This window comes from Bos indicus, chromosome 3 (assembly GCF_029378745.1).
Source record: "Bos indicus isolate NIAB-ARS_2022 breed Sahiwal x Tharparkar chromosome 3, NIAB-ARS_B.indTharparkar_mat_pri_1.0, whole genome shotgun sequence".
Lineage (NCBI taxonomy): Eukaryota > Metazoa > Chordata > Mammalia > Artiodactyla > Bovidae > Bos > Bos indicus.
In genome coordinates, this window is record NC_091762.1 from 51,358,406 (window position 1) to 51,380,471 (window position 22,066).

The following is a 22,066-nucleotide window of genomic DNA, read 5'->3' on the forward strand; positions in this document are numbered from 1 at the left end:
GTCTCACACCTGTTCCATAGTAGGTGTGCAGCCACTGGTATATAAAGCGTCTAAATTATTAAAGCATGCTTGAAACATGGCAATAGTAACCAAATACTTTCCACAAACCTTTAGATTTACAATGCAAATTAGAAATCACTTAAAAAAATTCTCTAAGGACTTTTTTCCGTGACAACTTTGGATTAATCTAAAAAATAGTAAGTTATTGTGCAGTAACTGAGGAACACCACTCTCTTCCCTGGAGATTTATTGTGCAGAAAGTAGTGATCAAAATTAACTCAATTTATTTAGGAAATCAAGGTAATTATAACGGCTATCAATCCCCCTTAGGAAAGGTTTAGGCTTTAAGTACACACCACAGGCCACACTCTTTGGATCATCACATACAGTCTAGCACTGGAGGTTTTTGTATTTGTTTATTTATGGGTGAGGTTTTAATTCTTTCGTCTTCTACAATTAATTAGTTAATTAATACTATTTTTTCGCTTAGTCAGTCCACAGACATTCCCGCCAGGATGTAATGCTGTAGATCCACTGCCTGCCCTCGTGGAACACACAATCGCAGCGAAGACTGACTTTTCAATAATCAGCAGGGTGGTGCTTTTATGGCGCCTTACTGCTCCCCTCCAGTCCAGGTGCCTGGGTTGACCTTAGGCGGCGACGGAGCCCGCGCCTGGGGTACGGCTCTCCTTGGCTTGTCCCGGCAGGGCGGGGTCAGCCGAGCAGCCGCCGTCGCTGCCCCCGCGCGCTCCCTCCCGCGCGGCCTTTAATTTTGCAGCTCCGACCACCGGAAATTAGCCGCCGGCAGAGCGGACCCGGCCCAGCTCAGAGGAGCGCGGCGTGGGGAGGGCGTGCCTGCCAGCCCAGTCGGGCGCCCGCAGGACGCGCCGCCTGCACCCTTTAGGCCGGGGGCTCGGCGCTCGCCCACCTCTTCCAAATTTAACCATTACCTAAATCCGAAGGGAAATGAGCAAACCTCTGGGATTGGGTGTCAAGGTATTTTCAGCCTTGTTGGGCGTATTTATCCCGAAGTGTTTCCACAACAAGCTATTTCGGGTCTGCGGGGCAGGTTTCGCTCTGCGGACGCCGCGGCCACTCGCCGGGCTCCAGGCCGGCGGCACCGCGGGCGGGTGATTCACGGCCCCGACCCGGGGGCGGCGTAGCCCAAGCAGGCGGCGGGGTTGGGTGTGTGTGTGTGGTGGTTGGGGGCGGGGGGGGGGGGGGGGGGGGGAGTGTCCCGGCCCAGATGGGCGGGGAAGCCTCCTCGGAGCTGGACGCTACCAGCCCCGGCGCTCCAGTCAATCTGTGTCCTGAATCTGTGACTTCTTCTCGCTGCGGAAGTCTCCCAGGAGCCAAGAATAGTTCTTTTTCTTTCGAGTCATTTCTAGTGCCCGGGTGTTTGGGCCCTCTGGGTCTCCCCATCTCCTGCCTTCCCACAGAGGAAAAAAAAAAAAAAAAAAACACGGAGAGAGCCGCGGGGGAGGGCGCTAGGAAGGCCGGGCCCCTTGTCCACCTCCTATACACCCTTGCGCAAAGGAGGAGCGCGCCCTGCCGCCCGACTGGGGCTTGGAGGAGGGGAGGGGGGCAGGTCTGACAAGGCTAAGCGAGCTACTCCTTAACGCTCAGGAAGTGAAGCTTGTGGTTTTGGGGGCTGAGCTCGGAAGGAGATTTAAAAAAAGAGAGAAAGAGACAGCGCGGTCTCTCCCGAAAGCAACTCAGTTTGAAAACTCTCGGAGCGCTGTGCCCGCGCCCTGACCCCTCAGGTAGGTCCGCTGCGCCTCTCTCCCTGGCGGGGGCGGACGCGGGAACTGGCACGGCGCTGCAGCTGCGGGGAAGACCGGAGGGCTCTACCGGGTTCCCACACGAGGTCGGCCGCAGCTTGGGAGCCAAAAGAGCTGTATCCTCTTGGTCCCCGCGCGACCCATACGGAGGCGCTGGGGATCTGGCTCAGAGGACCCACGCCAGGCAGTTTGGTTCTGAGAGGGAGCGGGATCCACAGGAAAGGAAACATCTGGTGGGGAGACGGCGGCAGCTGAGCTCTCCAGCTCCCGCCATCCCAGGCCCTGGCTGCGAAGAGTCTCGGCCGGCCCGCGTGCGCCGAGGGGACCGCCCCACCCCTCGGCCGCCAGCTGCTGCGAGAGGTCGCCTTCCCACGCGATCAGCCCTTGGTCCTACTACCGCTCTACCCACTCCACCCTCCCGGGAACGGACGGAGCCTGCCAGGCTGAAAGAGAGGCGTGCGGCTGTGGCCCGAGTCGGGAGGTTGCTTGCGTGCCTGCCTGATCCCGCGCTGTTCCAGCCAGTCCAGACTCGGCGGCGGTGGGGACAGCTCATCCCTGGATCTCCGCCCCACCCCCGTCCCGCTCCGCACCGAGCCGCAGCAGGGCCCCTCGGGACATTTTCACCCTCGTTTTCCTTTTCCTCCGAGTTTCATAGCCGTTTAAGAAATTGATTTTTGGCTTTGTGGTGTCTTAAGTAGACAGCCGACGGAGCGGCTCATGCCGGGGCTCAGAGAAAACTGAACAGACAGTCGTTCGCCCTAGGGCAGCCGAGCACCCCGAAGCCTCCTAAATCCCCGATCGTAGGGGCTGGCCCGGACACGGGCGGGTGGCACCCTCACCCCTAGGGGCCTTCTGGCGTTTAGGACACGGGAAACATCCCTTGGGACTCAGCTACACGTCCCAGCGGTCTTTTTCTCTCAAGCCTATCCTGTCCTTCTTCCGGGGAAGGGGACATGGTGGGGGCGTGGAGCGAGAATCCGTCTTGACTCCGAAGCGCCCACCGGCTGACTTTAGACCCTGGGAGCCGCATGACCCCTAGGCTGGCAGAAAAAACCGGGCAAAGCCCAAGGATGACCCTTGTCCCGCCCGGGGATCCCCAGCGCCCTTGTGTCTGAACTAACCAAGACAACCGAGAGCTGCCATGCCCGAAGAGCCTACAGCTCGCACGTGAACCCGGCCCCCATCGCCTTCACCGAGAGAGAAAGGCACATTCGTTTTCCCCGGACCTCCTAGCCCTCCTAGCCCCGCCCCCGTAGCGAGCCAGGGGCAAGAACCGTAGGCGCTGCCCCGCCTCCCCGCCGGGCTCAGGTTTCGACCCCGGGATTAGGTGAACTGATTGTGGGGGTTAATGAGAGCGGAGTAGCGGGCACTAACTCCCTCCCAGGCCCGCGAGCCCGGACCCCGGCTCTCCTGCTGCTGCCAGAGCAGCCTGCGCTCTCCCCGCGTGCTCTAAAAGGTGGGTTTTCTTCGGACTCCCGGACATCGTGCGTTTCCCAGCCGTCGCGCACGAATCCGGCTGGACTTTCCGTAGGCCAGGTTTCTGGTGAGCAGAATGGCAAGTGCTTTTCCGAGACGTTGTTAGGTGTCCATGGTCCAGTATGTCTTGCTCGGATACCTGATTCTTCTCTGCGCACCCGCGTCGCAACTTTTTCCCTGCGTGGGGGCACGAGTCAGGGCGTTCAAGATCACCGGGAAGCGAGTTTTCCCCGGGACCTTGCTTGGTCCTCTGCCACCTGCTTCCCTACCTTCCTGCCTTCTTTCTCCGGCCTTTGCTTCTCCCTAGTCCTTCTGCTGCAGTTCCCCCGACCCCGCCTCTCAGCCAGCAGGAGCCCTTTCTCCCCAGACCTCTTTTCACTGCAGTCTGTGAGCCTGCTCTTGGAGGCTTGGCTCTTTGCCCCAAGCGAGTTCGCTACCGTCTACACATTCCCCTCCCAGCCCCACTAAATTGATTGGCGCGTCTACGCCTTTCGCAGATCCGTATAGGCAGTGTGTGGTCGAGTTGGGGTAACTGGCCCGCTGGGGACTTCAGCTCTCCAAGAGTTTGATACCACAATGAGTTTTGCTAGGGAAGGGGAGGGGCCGAGGGGCGTGGGCAGGGCAGAAGGAAGAGGCCTGAGTCGGAGCCCGGAGACGGGTTGAGCTACGGCGGCAGCAGCGGCGGGCTCGCGCCACCTGTCCGAGTGCCACCTGGTGAGCGTGGCGCAGCGGGGCCAAGCCCCTCCTCCCGGGGGCCTTCCTCCCTCCTCCCTGCCCGAACGCTCTCTCTGCTCCGCTGCCCAGTCCCGGGGCCCCGGAGCGTGCTGACCCGCGCGTTTCCACCCTGTTCTCCTCTCGCAGGTCTCCGCCTGGCTGGGGCTGACGAACTCGGGTGAAGGTGGGCTGACGGCGGCTCCAGCGACCCTTGGAGAGGAGCGGGGAGCGCGCCCGACCACCATGCCGCGTTCGTTCCTGGTTAAGAGCAAAAAAGCTCACAGTTACCACCAGCCGCGCTCCCCGGGACCTGACTATTCCCTCCGCCTGGAGAATGTACTGGCGCCAGGCGGAGCAGGTGCGGGGAGGGCGCGGGCCGGGAGGGACTGCTCCCGGGGCCGTAGACTCTGCGTCCCGCCACGCCATCTCCTAGGAACCGGGGGAAGAGTTCTGAACCCCCTTTGCTGCCTTTTCTTGTTACCCACTGTTTGGGTTCCTTTCGGGCTCGTCGCCTAGATTGCCAAGGCCTCCCTGCTCTCGCCCTTGGATCCAGGAGGGTTCAGGCCAGGTCTGGGGAGAGCTAAGAGAGCCCAGGTGCCACCATCTGGGGGGACGCACTTCAGAACCATCGGGCCCAACCAGACCCAACCTGAGCCCCTATCCGGCCTCTTCTCCGCAGACGGCATCTCGAGCACAGGCGGGGCGAAGGCGGAGCTCAGGGGCCGTGTGTCCCCCGAGTCTCAGCTGACCGAAGCCCCCGACAGAGCCTCCGCGTCCCCTGGCAGCTGTGAGGGCAGCGTGTGCGATCGGAGCTCGGAGTTTGAAGACTTTTGGAGGCCTCCGTCGCCTTCTGTGTCTCCAGGTAGGGACCTGTTGGGGGCTCTGGGGCCCGGGGAGGGAGGCGGGGACAGGGACCCCGCGCTGAGCAATGAACCCGCGCGGCTTTGGGCACAGAAGTGCCAAATCGATTGCGGAGAATCTTTTCGAGAAGAGGGATTTGTTCTTGCTTCCCGAGTGGAGGCATTGGCTTCTCTAGGCCAGCGTCAGCCTGCTCGCGGGGGTCGGCTGCTTGGATCCCAGGCGACGGGACCTGGGCTGTTCATCCCTAACATTCATTGGCACGGAGCTAGTGGGCGAAAGAAAATAAATGAGTCGTTTCTTTAGGTAGCAATGTTGACATTTCGTTTTCTGACGAGAGATGATTGTTTACAAAGAGCCAGGATTCCAGAATACAGACCCCTCCCCGAGTCTCAAACAGAGGCCTGGGCAGTCAGTGAAAAAAGATGTGTCGTTGTCTTGAAAAATTAAGCTCGTTTCCGCGGCTTTGGGCCTGGCAGAGATGGGGCCCCAAGCCGGACAAAAATCTCGGTCCCTCGCTAGGTCTTCGCAGGCGCAGATTGGGGGCCTATTTTATTTTTTGTTCTGCCGGGTTGGCCCGGCTTTGGGAACCAGTGCTTGTTGGTTTCATTTCCAGCCAGCAATCGAGTTTCGCGCAAACTGAGTGACTTGCGCGTTGGGTGGGGGCGAGTCTCCGGTTCCGGCGGAGGGGCATGGAGAGCGCAGGACCGGGATTCTGCTAAGGACCGGTTATTTCCAGATTCCATTTACCAGTTTTAAAAGATACCCCCAACCCCATCCCACACTCAGTGTGTGGATCTGGCTAAGCGAGGGCGTCTGGGAACAGGCCACCGGAGAGTCCTTCTTGGCTGTGCTGGACACCGCCCCGCAAGGACTGGGCGCCGCCGGAATCTCCGACGGAAACTCGAAGTGAGAAGCCACTTCTCACTGAAGTGACTAGCCTGAGCTGGATCTGTTCACAGAACTGCAGTGTTTGTGAACAGATCTGTAAATCCGTGTGTACTGAGGGGAAAGTGTATATTGGTAGCTGGTTTTAACAAAATTCGCAGGGGTGGGGGTGCAGAAGGCCGCTAATTCGGAAAGTTGTTCGTCTTGCAGGTGGTGGCTAAACCTTCAATTCTAAATTATTCTCTAAGAAATTCGTGTTTTGTTTTCTTTTTTGTCCCCTGTCAAACTACGATAGGAATGGGAACGGGGAGTATTTTGGCAAACAGATCAAGCCCCAAACCCCCTTCCCGCTGCCTCTTCGCTACCTGCCAACACTGGATATTTAATAACGTTGAGAGTGCTTACACCTTCCCGTTGTTTTTTTTCCCCCAGACACAAATGTCTCGGATAGGTCGGGCCATATTTTATTGGTCCTCGTCTCCCTCCCTCATTATAGATCCCAGGAAAGAAAAAGGACGGAGTGGGAACACGTAGGGGCCGGGAAAGCGCCGGCACTGGGCCTTCTGCCCGCAGGCTCGTCCAGGTCCGAAACAGTGGCCGCTTTCTCGTCCGGCACAGCTCGGCTCTGCTCCAAACGTTTGTAAAGCATGGCGCGCCCTTCTCTACGCGGCCGCCACATGTGCCGGTCCAGTCTAAAAAGACCCTCTTAACGTCGTGCGCTTCGGCTGTCCTGGCACAGAAAGTCCTCGCCCGATATCATTTTAAGTTTCTGTGTGCTGCCTTGCCGCCTCCAGTGGTTCTCGGAGGCCCCAGGGACCCGGCCAGGGTTTGAGCCTGGAGGCGTCCCTGGCACCCAGCGCAAGGGCCGGCGCCCCGGCGCCCCAGGGATGGGTGCCTGGCAGTTCCATAGACACACCGACCGGTTGACCTGACCGGACGCCCTCTTGTGCCTCCACAGCCTCGGAGAAGTCGGTGTGCCCGTCGCTGGACGAAACTCAGCCCTTCCCCCTGCCCTTCAAGCCGTACTCGTGGAGCGGCCTGGCGGGTTCCGATCTGCGGCACCTGGTGCAGAGCTACCGGCCGTGCGCGGCCCTGGAGCGCGGCGCCGGCCTAGGCCTCTTCTGCGAGCGCGCCCCGGAGCCAGGCCATCCCGCGGCGCTGTACGGCCCGGAGCGAGCTGCGGGCGGCGCGGGGGCCGGGGCGCCCGGGGGAGGCAGCGCAGGAGGCGGAACTGCCGGCGGCGCGGGCCTGGGGCTCTTCGGCGACTTCGGGCCCGCGGCGGCAGGACTGTACGAGCGGCCGGCCACCGGCGGACTGTACCCGGAGCGCGGCCACGGGCTGCACGGCGACAAAGGCACAGGCGTCAAGGTGGAGTCGGAGCTGCTGTGCACCCGCCTGCTGCTGGGCGGCGGCTCCTACAAGTGCATCAAGTGCAGCAAGGTGAGGCTCCCGCGCGCCTGGCTTGACCGGCCCCGCGCCCGCGCCCCACGGCCCGCGCCCAGCCGGCGTCCGCGCCCCTCGGCCCCTCTCAGCGGCCCTCTCCCCGGCCCCACCCGCCTCAGGTGTTCTCCACACCGCACGGGCTCGAGGTGCACGTGCGCAGGTCCCACAGCGGCACAAGACCCTTTGCGTGCGAGATTTGCGGCAAGACCTTCGGGCACGCGGTGAGCCTGGAGCAGCACAAAGCCGTGCACTCGCAGGTAAGCGCGGGGCGAACGGCCGCGCGCCGCCCTGCTCAGGTTTTCGCGTTCGGGGATCTCCTGTGCGACACCGGATGCTCTCCGCCTGGCAGCTTTCGCCTTGGACTTACCCCGACTGCCCCCAGTCCCCTCTGCCACGTCCCCTGGCTCAGACGTAGGCGTGGAGAGAGAGGTCGGGCGTTGCCGGCCTCGAGGCAGCCCTGGAGTTCGGTGTCACATTGTTTGTGAGACTCAGGAAAGTGATCTTGATCATTACTTTGGGTCTGAGGAAGGCTTGTATGCACTCCTGCGGGTGATATGTCAAATTTGTTAGCTCTGTTTCTTGGCCTCTTTCTTTTCACCAAATGGCTGATACTTAACCTGCCTTGACCTCTGCGGGTTGAAAAGGAGGAATCTCAGCTCATTTAGAGCCTCCAGTGTTTGTCCCGCTATTCTTTCATTTATTCATTTGTAAATATTTGTTGCTCAACTTCAGGTACTAGGTCCTTGAGAATCCAATAACACACCAGCTTCCTGACAGGATACCCTCACAGAGATTATGCTTTAGCTGAGAGGGTAGATAACCAAATAAGAACACAAGTAACGATGGCAGCAGAATGCTTATTTACAAACTCATTTGCTCAAAAGTATTCTGTCTCCTTCAACACCCACACTGGGTGGGGATGGGATGGGGGAGGAGCATCTCAAGAGATTGAGGTCTAAGCCTCCTGTTGAGGAGGGTGGAGAAGTGTTTGTAAATGGGTGTCAAAAAAGCAGGGTGGGGATACAGTTTTGCCAAGGGGTGTGGAAGGTTGTGGCTGAAAAGTGTTTGGGTCGAAAAAATGTTAAAGGGGTAGAGGATAAGAGCGGGAAGGGTGGAGGCTGGAAATAAACTGGGAGGAGAGAGGATAATGGAGCACCCTGTGTGGATGGAGAGTCTGAAGGAGGGGACAGTCCTGGTTTGGGGGATTTCAGGGTCAGTTGGTGGTGAGGAGAATGGCAGCCTAGACGATTGCAATAGGAATGCCACGTCTTTCTGCAGGAACGGAGCTTTGACTGTAAGATCTGTGGCAAGAGCTTCAAGAGGTCATCTACGCTGTCCACACATCTGCTCATCCACTCAGACACCCGGCCCTACCCCTGTCAGTACTGCGGCAAGAGGTTCCATCAGAAGTCAGACATGAAGAAACACACCTTCATCCACACTGGTGAGCGAAGGCCTTTGGCTGGTAGGAAACACCTGGTGAGGGATGGGAAATAGGGGGAGGGTGGGGGAGGTCCAAGTGTTTCTCCCTGAGGCCAAGGTAATTCACCTCCTCTGTGATATTCTTGAAGAGAATTGGTGGTAGGTGGGACCTCCCAGAAGGAGTTAATCCACGCAGAGAAAACTGAGGAGGCAGATTCTCTCTGATTCATTTACATACATGGTTCTCCACAGAGTCTTTGATTTGGGGTTATATCTGAAGAACCATTCAGCAGGTCAGCTGCAAGTTTTCTATCCTTGCAAAGAATATTTTCCTCTACGTTAGCAGCTGCTCCAACTTCTTTCTGCTCTAGGTGAAATATGAAGCTCCGGGTCCTTTCAGAGCATTGCTCTAAATATTTACCTAGAGATCGAGATTTTCTCCAGGGCTACCACCCAGCCTTTTCAGGGGGAAGGGTCTTACGTGCGACCTCTTGGCTGCATTTTTAGGAGTCTGACCGCTTATTCTGATTGAGCAAGGGAAAAAATGGTAAATATTACTAGGCTTTTTCATCTAAGCACTTTTAAAATGCGGTATCTCATTTTATGCTCACAACAACTCAGGGAGGTGAAGACTATTCCTTATCCCCATTTTAGAGAAGAACAAACATAAAGTGAGGCACAGAAGGGTTAGGTACTTTCTCAGAGTCATATTGGTAGCAAGTGGTAGATCCGACTTAAATTCAGGACTGTCTGCTCTCAAGTGTCTATGCTTTCTACCACTGTTTATTGTATTCTGTTTTCAAAGTCAAAAGGATTGGTGAATATAGAACTCCTCTATTCACTTATTGCCCTTTTTAAAATATAAGCAAGTTTGTCATAATAATGATGATTCTTTACTTATTATAATGCTTCATAACGTACCAAATGCTTTCAAATCTCTCTCTTCCTTTGATTCTTACTCCTGTCCCATAAAGTAGAAGGAGCTGCTCTTACCATCATGAAACTCAGAGAGATGGAATGATTTACCAAAGTTCAGACTGGAAGTAAATCATCAGGCTGTGGAATGCTCTGGCTTCCAGTCCTGGATTCTAAATTTTTGGTTTTGTGTAGGCGGCAGTGTTAATGCCAGGACCACTCTCTTTAATAATCAACAAGATATTTACATGAGAGCCAGAATTTTATTTCAGAATATGAATACTGACTTAATTTGCAGTGTGTTCCAGACAATCACCATTGATGTTTTTAAATATGTCTGGCGTTGCAAAGAGTCGGACACGACTGAGCGACTCAACTGAACTGAAGTGAGTGTAGATGCCTCCGTCAGAAAACCCAGAAAAAATATCCTACTTTAATTGTGTTCTCTTGCCTGAAATTTCCATGCAACTCATTCCTTTTGAGTAAAGGTATTCAAGACATTTACCAAAATGCAACTAGGATCTTGATTGAGTGAAACATTAAGCCTTTATCAAACGTTTTCATTATAGCTAGAATTTGTTTCTCAGATTTGTTTGACCCTAAAGGGATAGGATAAGTTTTGATGAGTGGTTCCTTATCAAGGAAATCTGAAGCACAAAGATAGAAAGGGGTATAGCAAGAGGAACAGAGAGTTCCTCAAAAACAAACTTCATCTATTTTGCATTTTTTCCAAGGCCAAACCTGACAATAATGCCATGCTGAGGCTATTTGAAAACATCATACTGCTTTTCCAAATGTTAAACTGTACATGGATTAGGGGGGAAAAGGAACACTTTTCTGTTATTTATTAATCCATGGTGAAAGAGCTGTTGGTATATAAAGAATCCTGTGATTACCCTCATAAAAAAAAAAGTAAAATCAAGATAGAAAAGGATCAGCTGCCTTAAATACTTTGTGACCCAGGTGTGGATTTTTTAAAAATAAGACTTCGTGAAATACCCATCCTTCAGATGCATTCTGTTGTCCTCCAAGGGCAAGAAAGAAGGCAGCCTCACTGGTCCACACAGACCAACACCGACTTGGAAATTCAGATTTGAAAACTTCCTCTCCATTAGAACAGAGTCACATGGTTTGAAAGACAGCACCCCACCCCCCTACAGCCCTTGTGCTGAACATCTGCTGTGGGGAGCTTTCTACTTCTGAAGTCGGGGGTGTCCTCCCAGGGCGGATTCAGCTGCAGTTCTGGGGAGGGCACGTGGCCTGTGCTCTGCTTCCGTTTAGCAGGAAACGGTTTGAGGCCTCCGGCTGGGAACCCCCATGCAGAAAGCCTCCCTTCCACCTGGTGCACCTATGGCTTCCCTGGCCTTGCATTGCCACACACACCACCCTCCAGACTGCTCACAGGCCTTAGGCTGTGGTGTAGCCAGCTGCTGCCAAGATCCTGTGGGTCACTGTGAGTCCCCGCTAGCTTTATCATGGACTCATGCTTCCCCCTCTCCCTTCCATCCCTGTAGGCGAGAAGCCCCACAAGTGCCAGGTGTGTGGCAAGGCGTTCAGCCAGAGCTCCAACCTCATCACCCACAGCCGCAAGCACACAGGCTTCAAGCCCTTCGGCTGCGACCTGTGTGGAAAAGGCTTCCAGAGGAAGGTGGACCTCAGGCGGCACCGGGAGACGCAGCATGGGCTCAAGTGAACACCGCACCTCATTCGCGTGTGCAGTCATACAACACTACGGAGGGCAGCCTCCCCACTTGCCACCAGCCACTTCCGCAGATCTCTCTGGGGTGACACCTTTTCCCTTTCCTCCCTGGAACTGCCAGAGGAGATAAGTTACCTTTTCAAAGTCCAGCGTGGAGGGGGAACCGAATGACTCCCTGGGCAGAGGACTCGCCAAATAGGCTTCTTTACACCTGAAGACTCCAAGTGGAGAAGAAATCGGCTAAAATCTTCGGCCTGATAGTCCTTCCCATACCCAGACCTGTTCCACAGATAGAAAGCCCCTTGGGTTTCTTCCCTTCTCTTCCTGTCCAACCCCAGATACTTGTGTGGAAGAGGAGGAATCATCTCTCACAAGATAGATACATATTAATGTTTTTATCTGGAATGAAGAATGAGTGTTATTTTTTTCCTTCTGGGGACTTTGTTGACCCCTTTTTGTTGGGTGCTGCCTATAAAGCTTGGAGGAATTGTTTCTTGCATTTGAAAATTGGTTCAGAAACTGATTTGGGAAGGGAATTTCATACTTTTGAAAATGACAAAAAATGCACTGTAGAGCCTGCCCAAAAAGAAGCAGAAGGAAAGTGGGCTTGGTGAGAAGAGATTCAAGGTTCTCCCTCCAGGAGACTTGTGAAGGCTTCTTCAGAAGAGTGGAAGCACATAGTAATGCCTTTGGGCAAGGCTGTCATCTGTTCACTCAGCAAATGTCTACTGACCACCAGTTACCATGGTATCAGGCACTATGCTAGGTACTAGGGAGCCAGAGAGTAGCGGCTCAGTCTCTGTCCCTGACCTGCATCTCCAAGTAGCTGGGTCTGTTCTTCCCCACAAAGGAATTCTGAGAAGATAAAACAGGATCTTGAAACTTCCCTTCAGGTCGTTTGGATTTTATCAAACATAAACGAAAAATAGCTGAATAGATACTTCAAAGATTCATGTATAAATTGTTTTTTTATTGTTAAGCTGATATTTTTAAGATGTCTAAGCTAGCAGGCATGTGGGAATGAAGGCTCTGTCTTCAACTCTTTTGAACCCTCCATGTGTACCACAGAGGGAAAAAAGTGATATTTTTACTTTGATGTAAATGTTTTTAGATCTTCTGGAGTGTATTATGTTTGTTAATACGTATTTATTAGAGTGATGTTTTAAGTTAATAAAGTATTAAGACTCTTATATATTGCTTTTCATTTAGGCAAGGAATTTGGTCTGTATGGGGAGTTGGTACTGAAGGACACTGGAGTTAAATATAAAGCAGATAAGACAACATCCAAAAGAGAGCAAAATCCAATAGCTCTGGTTTTCATGTGTTTTTTTTTTTTTTTTCTTTCTTTCATTCTGTGCCTGAGCACCTTCTTTCTTAACAGGAAAGCTAGGGTTACAACAGTAAGCTTCTACCTTGCCAAGTCCCTGATATCCTACATGTATGTGCTCAGTCATTCAGTTGTGTCTGCATCTTTGCAACCCCATGGATTGTAGCCCACCAGGCTCCTCCATCCATGGGATTCTCCAGGCAAGAATACTGGAGTGGGTTGCCATTGCCTTCTCCAGGGGTTCTTCCCTACATGTTTATGGGCTCTTTATTCTGAGAGTTTCAGGATTTTTTTTTTTTTTAAACAGGCCAGAAGGCTCCCTGATGAATAAAGACATTAGAAACCTTTGGTCTAGAGATTGAGTCAGTCATGACCCTGTCACCAGCATACCAGGTGACTTGGACAAATCGTTTGACCTTCCAGATACAGATTTCATTCACCATAATAATGAAGATATGATTCTGTCATCACAGTCCAAACCTGACTACTTCTCTGGAGATTGGAGGGAAAGAAGTATCTGAGATTGATTAGCTACCTCACCTAAAACAAGTTATAAATCTGAAGACTGATGAGAGGCAGTAAAATTGGGATCTAGGTTATTTCTGGCTCTGTCCCACCTGTGGGAATTTCTGGCATAGATCAGTCCTTGAAAAGAATGAACCCAGAATAAACTTCTGGCCTAAATCCCAACTACCTGTACTCTTTCTAATACTTGGTCAAGGCAGTGCACAGCCCATGGTGACTGTCAGCAGATTGTCCATTTCTGTTCAAATCCATTTCACCCATATTGGTATGTGCCTGGCACTCTTCTAGGTGTTGGGGATTCAGCAGTGAACACAATGTCCTGTGGAGCTTTGTATATTTGGTCAGTGCTGAATCTTCAACTCCCAGAACAGTGCCTGGTGCATAGTAGGAGATCAATCAATATTTGCTGAGCTGGTAAGTGAATACGCAGAGGAAATAAACTCCTGCTTCATCCTGGCTGCTCTGCTCTCTCCAGCAGAAAGGGAAGAGAAACCGCTTGAGGGCCAAAGAAGCAGATAGAACAGGTAGGACTCTCTCTGGGTTGGAGAGTAAGGGGGGCTTTGACCATGCTTTTCTCTGGTCTCTCCAAATCTCAGTGCTCTGCTATCCTCACTTGGTTTTCAAGACTGTATCTTTTCATGTCAGTTTACTCTCATTCAAAACTGAAACATGTACACTCGAAGGCCGTTTAAGATAATTTTCCAGAACTGTTGGGTGAACAGCTACAGCATCTAGGAACCTCTTTCTAGTGTCCTGGGAAACAAGGTTCCCAGTGAATAAAGATCACAGAATGATCTCACAGGATTCACCGTGCACACCGGTTGCTAATTTCTAACTTGGTTTGAAAAGTAAAGAAGCTACATTGTGGGGTAAGTAGAACTGATTGAAATCTAGTTAACTGCTCTGTCCTGCGCTCCCATTATGACTTTTAGAACTTTGATCCATTTTTATAACCTATATGCAATAAATGTGAAATTTAATTTTGATGTTAATAGTATGCATATTGGGGGGAAAAACATATCTTGATATCCTCACTTCAGAATCAAAACACATTACTGTGCCTGTTACTGTGTGAAATTTGAAGATTGCGAATATCTCTCTTAATGTTATTACTTGACTCCATTAAAAATAGATTGTGAATATTCCATGTCACATTATTCATGAAGCAGGCCCTCTGCCTTTTGTCCGCGGGAGTAACAGTAGAAAGGGTAACCAGAGACACCAGAGCACACCTTTGTTTCTTTCACTAAATTTTTAATAACACCTCCAGCTAGCCAGTTGGTGAAGCTCAGCTCTTGCATAAAAGTGGAAAAGCACAGCTATCTCAGAGAAGACCAACTCTTTCAGGAGCTAATTTGAGTTTGCGTTCATCTACACCAGAGATGATTAAATTACCTATCAGGTGTGCTGAGCTATCAGGATTCAGGCCATGTAAAAGGTGAATTTCATCTGATTGATTTGAAACACAGATGGAACAATTGAGTTTTCAAAGCCCCACCTTAATTAAAGGAAGAGCAAAGTATCACTCTGGGTGGGTTCTTAACTGCCATTGCCCTTGAAAACTGGGTGTTGATAGTGATTTTTTTTTTTCGGTGTAAGTGTCGATAGTGATTTGACCTGTTCATTTTGTCGTGTGCCTGTTTGTTTAACCTGACCATTTAACAGAAAGAAATGAATTCAGAGTAAGGCCAAAAATTACGTGATTGCTTTGTCTGTGCATTTCTAGAGCACTATTTAAATCTCTCCTGCTATATTATTTCTGAAGTAAAAATTTCTCAGTTACATATGTAATATATTAATTCAACATTTCATTCATTGAGTTTTTTTTAAAAAGGAATATCATCCCAAACTCTTCTCACTTACAAGTTTGTTAATTTTTTAGTGCTCATTTCCAGCCTACCCACGTGTGTGTATATTTATGTATTTTTTTATCCTGTGATCAGTTGATGTCTACATAGCGCTTTTATTTATTGATTGATAATATGGACATGTATTTGCTTAAAATAGAAATATTTATGTTTAACAATGAGAATTTTGACATTTTATGGTTAAGTTTTATTGAAATCATTTATTAGGAATTTTATCATTCATTAAGATAAAGTCTTTTCTGAAGTTTTATTTCAAAGTTATTCACTTTAAATAAAACATTTCAATCGCATGGGAAATTAAAGAGACTAATACAATAAACATCAGTGTACCCATTGTTCTGCCATATTTATTTCCTATTTTATTTTAAAATAAAATATTACAGATATGGTTCAGTAACTTCTAGAATATGTTTTTACCTAACCCCAGTCCCTTTCCTGTCTCATCAGAGGCATCCACTATACCAGAATTGGTACAATATCATCACCATGAATATTTGTATACCTTTACTTATACAGAGTCCCATGAAGAACATGTGATACTGTTAGGTATATTTTAACTTATTATAAATGGTGTCATAGTGTATATATCCTGCGTCTTGCTTTTTTTCCCCTTAGTACTTTCTTTTTTGAGATTTATCCATGTTGATACATGCAGTTTTGTTCAGTTATTTTAACTGCTGCATATAGGATTCATTGTATGAATAATTAGGTATTATTAGGTGATTAGTTAGGTATTCTCCTGTTGAGACAGTTTTGGTTATTTCCAGTTTTCCCCTATCACAAACAATTCTGATGCAAGCAGCCTTTTACATATGTCCTTGTGAAAGGGAGTCTTCAGATTATGTTCCTGGGAATGGAAATGCTGGATATGTCGGTTCTCCCAATTTACGTTCCCATCAATAGTATGAGAGAATTCCTGTTGCTCCACATTTTACTAACACTTGGTATTTTCAGACTTTAAAAATGTTTGCCAATTGGGTGGATGTGAAATGTTAATGTAATTTGCATTTCCTGATTTCTCGCCTGGCGTGCTGCAATTCATGGGGTCGCAAAGAGTCAGACATGACTGAGCGACTGAACTGAACTGAGTGAGGTTGAGAATCTTTTCATAAGTTTTTTGGCCTCACAGGTTTCCTTTTCTGTGAAATGCCTGTTAATGTACTTTGTCCATTTTTTTTTTTTTTATTGGGCTGCTTCTTTTTTATCAACTAATTTTTCTGTGTTCTAGGTACTCACTATTTTGTTAAATATGTTGCACATGTCTCCCAGACTGTAACTTGCATTCATTTTGGTTGAAGAGAGAATTTGTTTGTTTTTGTCTTTGTGTTTATGTTTTTAAATGTATTTGTCTTTTCCTTATTGGCTTATGCTTTTTATGTCTTAATTAAATCCTTCCCTAATTGGTGATCATAAGCTTATTCCCTATATTTTCTTCTAAAAATGTTAAAATGCTTAGTTATAATATTAGCTTTTTAACCCACTTATATGTGTATGATATGAAATAAAATCTAACTTAAACACTTTTTTCCTACATGGATAACCAATTGCTCCAACATTATTTATTGCAGATTACATCCTTTCCCCTCTGATTGTAATACCATCATATGTATTGATGTTTTGCCATCAAATGTCAAATTTCTCTTTCTGTATAGTTCTGCTCCTGATCTGGGCTCAGATCAGAGCTCCCTGATCTGTTCCCTGATCTGTTCCATTGGTCATTTTGTCTATCTCTGTCTGGAAAATCCCATGGACGGAGGAGCCTGGTAGGCCGCAGTCCATGAGGTGGCTAAGAGTCGGACACGACTGAGCAACTTTACTTTCATTTTTCACTTTCATGCATTGGAGAAGGAAATGGCAACCCACTTCAGTGTTCTTGCCTGGAGAATCCCAGGGACGAGGGAGCCTGGTGGGCTGCCGTCTATGGGGTTGCAGAGTCGGACACGACTGAAGTGACTTAGCAGCAGCAAGCCAAAGCCATCGTGTCTCAATTAAAGTTGTAATAAACTCTTAGTAGTTAGTAAGGAAGGTTTTCCTTTCATCTATTTCATCCTCTTAAGGGATATCTTGGCTACCCTTGGTTCTTTGCTCTTGCTTGTGAAAAACTTAATTGGAATTTTTTTTTTTTTTTAATTTGGCTGCTCTGGGTCTTAGTTGTAGCATGTGGGATCTAGCTCCCTGACCAGGGATCGAACCTGGGCCCCTGCACTGGGAGCTCAGAGTCTTAGCCACTGGACCACCAGGGAAGTCCCTGGAATTTTTATTTATACTGCAGTTACTATTTAATTGGGAAGAACTGAAACCATTTCGATCTTGATGCTTCCCATCCATAAATATAGTATATTGCTTGTTTTTAAAGTTTTCTTTTATGTCTTTCAATAACCCTTTATAATTTGGGGCATAATTTTCTGTCTTTCTTTGGTTCACTGCTTTCATACTTCTTTTTTAAAATTGTACTTTCTAACTGCTGCTGGTGTATTGGAGCAAAATTATTGTTTTTGTATGTTGATCTTGTATTCTGCAATTTTGCTAAACCTTCTTTTTTTAATATTTATTTTGTTTATTTATTTATTTGGCTGCCCCAGGTCTTGGTTGCGGCCAATGGGATCTTCCCTGTGCATGGGAACTCTTACTTGTAGCATGTGAGATCATTCCCTGACCAGAATCAGACCTCGGCCTCAGCCCCCTGCTTTGGCAGTGTGGCGTCTTAGTCACTGGACCACCAGGGAAGTCCCTAAACCTTCTTTATAGTTTGTTGCAGATTATTTTAAATTTTTCAGTGTAAGGTAATCAAAAATATGTAAATGATTATAGCTTTGTTTCGGTCTTTCCAATGTACTCTTCTTGACTTCACTGCAATAGCTAATACTATTAAATATATTGACTAGGGGCAGAATAGTAGGCATCCTTGTCTTATTCCTAATTGCCAGGGAAATGCTTTTAATTTTTCACATTTTAACTTGATTTTGGGGGTAGGTTTGGGTAGATAACTTAAAATATCAGATTAAGAATTTCTATTACTATTTGATAAGAATGTGTGCATGAGCATTTAATATTAACGTATGATTTTTAGGCATCTGTTGTGAAAGGCATGTGTTATTTTGTTTCTAAGTCTTATGGTTCTTATTCTTTAATTTGTCAGTATGGCAAATGAGAATTTATAGATTTTCCAATGGTAAATTATCCTTGCATTGCTGGGAAAGATAAATCCCAACGTTTTTATTTATATATCTTAGCTAAAAAGATTTCTTACTTGACAGATGTATTGCTTAGAAGTGCATTTAAGTTTCTAATCATGTTTTTGTGTAATTTTTTTATGAATTATAATTTAATAACATTTTGATGAGATAACATGACCTGTGTGACATTAATTTTCTGATACTATTTGTTGAGATTTATTTTTTAGTCTTATCCGTGGTCAATTTTTATAAATAATAGTTCTTGAAAAGAATGTATGTTTTCTGATTACTGATGTTAATATAGTTATACCACCTTCCTTTTGGTTGGTTTTTATATTTATTTACTTCTTAAAAGTGTTTCTGACATGAGTAAAATATAGTTTCCAATCAAAATTTTAATTTCTGATACTGTTTGATTTTGTGTGTGTGTGTGTGTGTGTGTGTGTATTTTAAAGCGCCTAACATTTTGATCACACCCATACACACTTGAGAGGAGAAAGTGCTCAATTACTCTGTCCAAAAGACTATATATTGCTTTACTCTGCCAGTTCATTTTCTGGTGTTCGAGGAAGGATATTAATTTGCAGGATTTCTAAAGCCTGAATTTATTGTAACTGTAGAGGAAAAACAGAAGCAGGAAGTTAGACTTGCTCCTTGGTGTTGGTTATACAAATTTCATTGAGAATTTTTTTATTTTTGGTAAATTAGGAAGCATAGTTTCAATTCTGTCTTTTAACATGAATTAGACAGTTTCCTAGGCTGGCCTTTTTGAGAAGTAGAACTGATTGACACGCCTCTATAAGATTTTGCTGCAGTGGCAATTCCTTATTTGTTCTTAGAGTAAGGAAGGCTGACTGGATAATTCTTATCAGCTGACTTTTGAAAGAATCAGGAACCATTCTTTCATTACCTTTCAGTAGACTTATATGTATTTCAATTCTTGGATATACCTTTCCAGAGATTTCACACAAACTTGACTTCCTCTTTCCTTGTACTGAAACTACTATTCATGGGACTCTAATAAACAAGAATGACAAGTTCTTAACTCAGCTGAGGGAGTCCCACCACACTCTCATATTTTTGCATGCCATCTTTCTGATTTATCTTTGTGTGGTCACTGGTTATATCACATGTTTAGGCACTAAAGTGCATGTGAAATAAAATGTTTTGAATAAAGAATCAGATGAACTTCAAAATGTTTTAATTCAAAGGTACTCTGATTTTAAGTTCTTCCTGTTTTTCCAACAGTTCATCTAAAAATGACAATTTCAGAAGTATATTTCAGGTATGTCCAACTAAGTCCTTTCACTGAGAAAAGAGTTAACATTAGGAAGCTCTGGAAAAGAGATCCAGTCCAGTTCAATTCACTCACTCAGTCGTGTCTGACTCTTTGCGACCCCATGAACTGCAGCACGCCAGGCCTCCCTGTCCCTCACCAACTCCTGGAGTTTACTCAAACTCATGTCCATCGAGTCGGTGATGCCATCCAGCCATCTCATCCACTGTTGTCCCCTTCTCCTCCTGCCCCCAACCCCTCCCAGCATCAGGGTATTTTCCAATGAGTCAAGCTTTGCATGAGGTGGCCAAAGTATTGGAGTTTCAGCTTTAGCATCAGTCCTTCCAAAGAACACCCAGGACTGATCTCCTTTAGAATGGACTGGTTGGATCTCCTTGCAGTCCAAGGGACTCTCAAGAGTCTTCAACACCCCAGTGCAAAAGCATCAATTCTTTGGTGCTCAGCTTTCTTCACAGTCCAACTCTCACATCCATACATGACCACAGGAAAAACCATAGCCTTGACTAGACGGACCTTTGTTGGCAAAGTAATGTCTCTGCTTTTCAATATGCTATCTAGGTTGGTCATAACTTTCCTTCCAAGGAGTAAGCATCTTTTAATTTCATGGCTGCAGTCACCATCTGCAGTGATTTTGGAGCCCAGAAAAATAAAGTCTCTCACTGTTGCCTCTGTTTCCCCATCTATTTCCCATGAAGTGATGGGACCAGATGTTGAGCTTTAAGCCAACTTTTTTACTCTCCTCTTTCACTTTCATCAAGAGGCTTTTTAGTTCCTCTTCACTTTCTGCCATAAGGGTGGTGTCATCTGCATATCTGAGGTTATTGATATTTCTCCCGGCAATCTTGAATCCAGCTTGTGCTTCTTCCAGCCCAGCATTTCTCATGATGCACTCTGCGTAGAAGTTAAATAAGCAGGGTGACAATATACAGCCTTGACGTACTCCTTTTCCTATTTGGAACCAGTCTGTTGTTCCATGTCCAGGTCTAACTGTTGCTTCCTGACCTGCATATACGTTTCTCAAGAGGCAGGTCAGGTGGTCTGGTATTCCCATGTCTTTCAGAATTTTCCACAGTTTATTGTGATCCATACAGTCAGAGGCTTCGGCATAATTAATAAAGCAGAAATAGATGTTTTTCTGGAACGCTCTTGCTTTTTCCATGATCCAGTGGATGTTGGCAATTTGATCTCTGGTTCCTCTGCCTTTTCTAAATCCAGCTTGAACATCTGGAAGTTCACGGTTCACATATTGCTGAAGCCTGGCTTGGAGAATTTTGAGCATTACTTTACTAGAGTGTGAGATGAGCGCAGTTGTGCGGTAGTTTGAGCATTCTTTGGCATTGCCTTTCTTTGGGATTGGAATGAAAACTGACCTTTTCCAGTCCTCTGGCCACTGCTGAGTTTTCCAAATGTGCTGGCATATTGAATGCAGCACTTTCACAGCATCATCTTTCAGGGTTTAGAATAGCTCAACTGGAATTCCATCACCTCCACTAGCTTTGTTCGTAGTGATGCTTTCTAAGGCCCACTTGACTTCACATTCCAGGATGTCTGGCTCTAGGTGAGTGATCACACCATCATGGTTATCTTGGTCATGAAGATCTTTTTTGTACAGTTCTTCTGTATATTCTTTTACTCCAGTTTACTCCATTTAACCAGTTACCAAGGGATGGAAGCTTTGTGATTAGCCATTATGTCTAATAATCTTTCTCCATCAGGTGATCTGTCTCTCCACCTGTGGCTCAGAGAAAGTGAAAGTGGAAGTCACTCAGTTGTGTCTGACTCTTTGGGACTCCATGTACCATACAGTCCATGGAATTCTCCAGGCCAGAATACTGGAGTGGGTAGCCGTTCTGTTCTCCAACCCAGGGATCAAACCCAGGTCTCCCACATTGCAGGCGGAGTCTATCAACTGAGCCACCAGGGAAGCCTGTAGCTCAGAGAAGATAGGAATAAACAATTCTAGTCATTAGATGGCCATAAGTTTGTATTAATGGACTGTAGTTTTATGTTGGTACCATGTATAGATTATTACATTAAAAAAGTAAGATTATAGCAAAGTCATATGCTATTAAAATTTTAATTTTTATTTGATGACTGAAAATTCAAGTCTCAGGTGATTATTAGGTATGTAGTAGCACTGATCAAGATAGAATTCTCCAACAGACAGACTTCTGGGCACGTGTGCTCTTGTTAGGTACATGAAATAATGCACAGTAGACTGGGAGACACATTGTAGTCCAAGCACCAGTACCAGAGGTTAAGCTCATCCCAGGGCACCCAGAAACTTAGACTTTGTGCATTGCTAAGGATACCCTGGTGTTCTCATGGAAATTCATTTTTTACTCTTGGTCCAAGACTGGAAAGTTCTAAGTATGGGAAGTGGATGTAAATTTTCCTAGGGAATCTTCTTTCTATTTCTCAGAAAGACATATAGTTTTGTGAAAAACAACATTGACTTCCAAAAACAGCACTGAATTGGGAGACAGACTACTGATATAGTCTTTGTATCAGTCAGGGTTCTCCAGAGAAACATAACCCATCACACACACACACACACACACACACACACACACATAAATAAATAAGGATTTGGCTTCCATGATTATGGAGGCTGAAAAGTCCTGAGATCAGCAGTCAGCAAGCTGGAGACCTGGGAAAACCCCTGGTATAGTTTCAG

At 47.4% G+C, this 22,066-nt stretch overlaps 1 protein-coding gene across 4 annotated transcripts; it reads left to right on the forward strand.

Annotated features, from left to right (window-relative positions):
- Positions 1 to 1,542: 1,542 nt before the first annotated feature.
- On the forward strand, positions 1,543 to 12,386 carry GFI1 (growth factor independent 1 transcriptional repressor). Of its 4 annotated transcripts, none has more exons than XM_019957050.2 (7): positions 1,546 to 1,763; positions 4,119 to 4,329; positions 4,651 to 4,833; positions 6,676 to 7,157; positions 7,280 to 7,417; positions 8,439 to 8,604; positions 11,012 to 12,386. In XM_019957050.2, exons 2-7 carry the CDS (start codon positions 4,215 to 4,217, stop codon positions 11,188 to 11,190), a joined length of 1,263 nt encoding a protein of 420 aa, XP_019812609.2. In that variant the 5' UTR covers positions 1,546 to 1,763; positions 4,119 to 4,214; the 3' UTR covers positions 11,191 to 12,386. The 4 variants fall into 4 exon arrangements, with proteins under 4 accessions (XP_019812610.2, XP_019812609.2, XP_070642207.1 ...); XM_070786106.1 differs by lacking the exon at positions 1,546 to 1,763 and adding an exon at positions 3,099 to 3,237; XM_070786105.1 differs by lacking the exon at positions 1,546 to 1,763 and adding an exon at positions 3,860 to 3,971.
- Positions 12,387 to 22,066: the final 9,680 nt, after the last annotated feature.

Bases quoted from the DNA above. Each gene is read 5' to 3' on its own strand.
- GFI1 (XM_019957050.2), top strand. From the start codon at position 4,215: ATGCCGCGTTCGTTCCTGGTTAAGAGCAAAAAAGCTCACAGTTACCAC. The intron at 4,330-4,650 runs GTGCGGGGAGGG...TCTTCTCCGCAG, and splicing joins ACTGGCGCCAGGCGGAGCAG to ACGGCATCTCGAGCACAGGC. The intron at 4,834-6,675 runs GTAGGGACCTGT...GTGCCTCCACAG, and splicing joins GTCGCCTTCTGTGTCTCCAG to CCTCGGAGAAGTCGGTGTGC.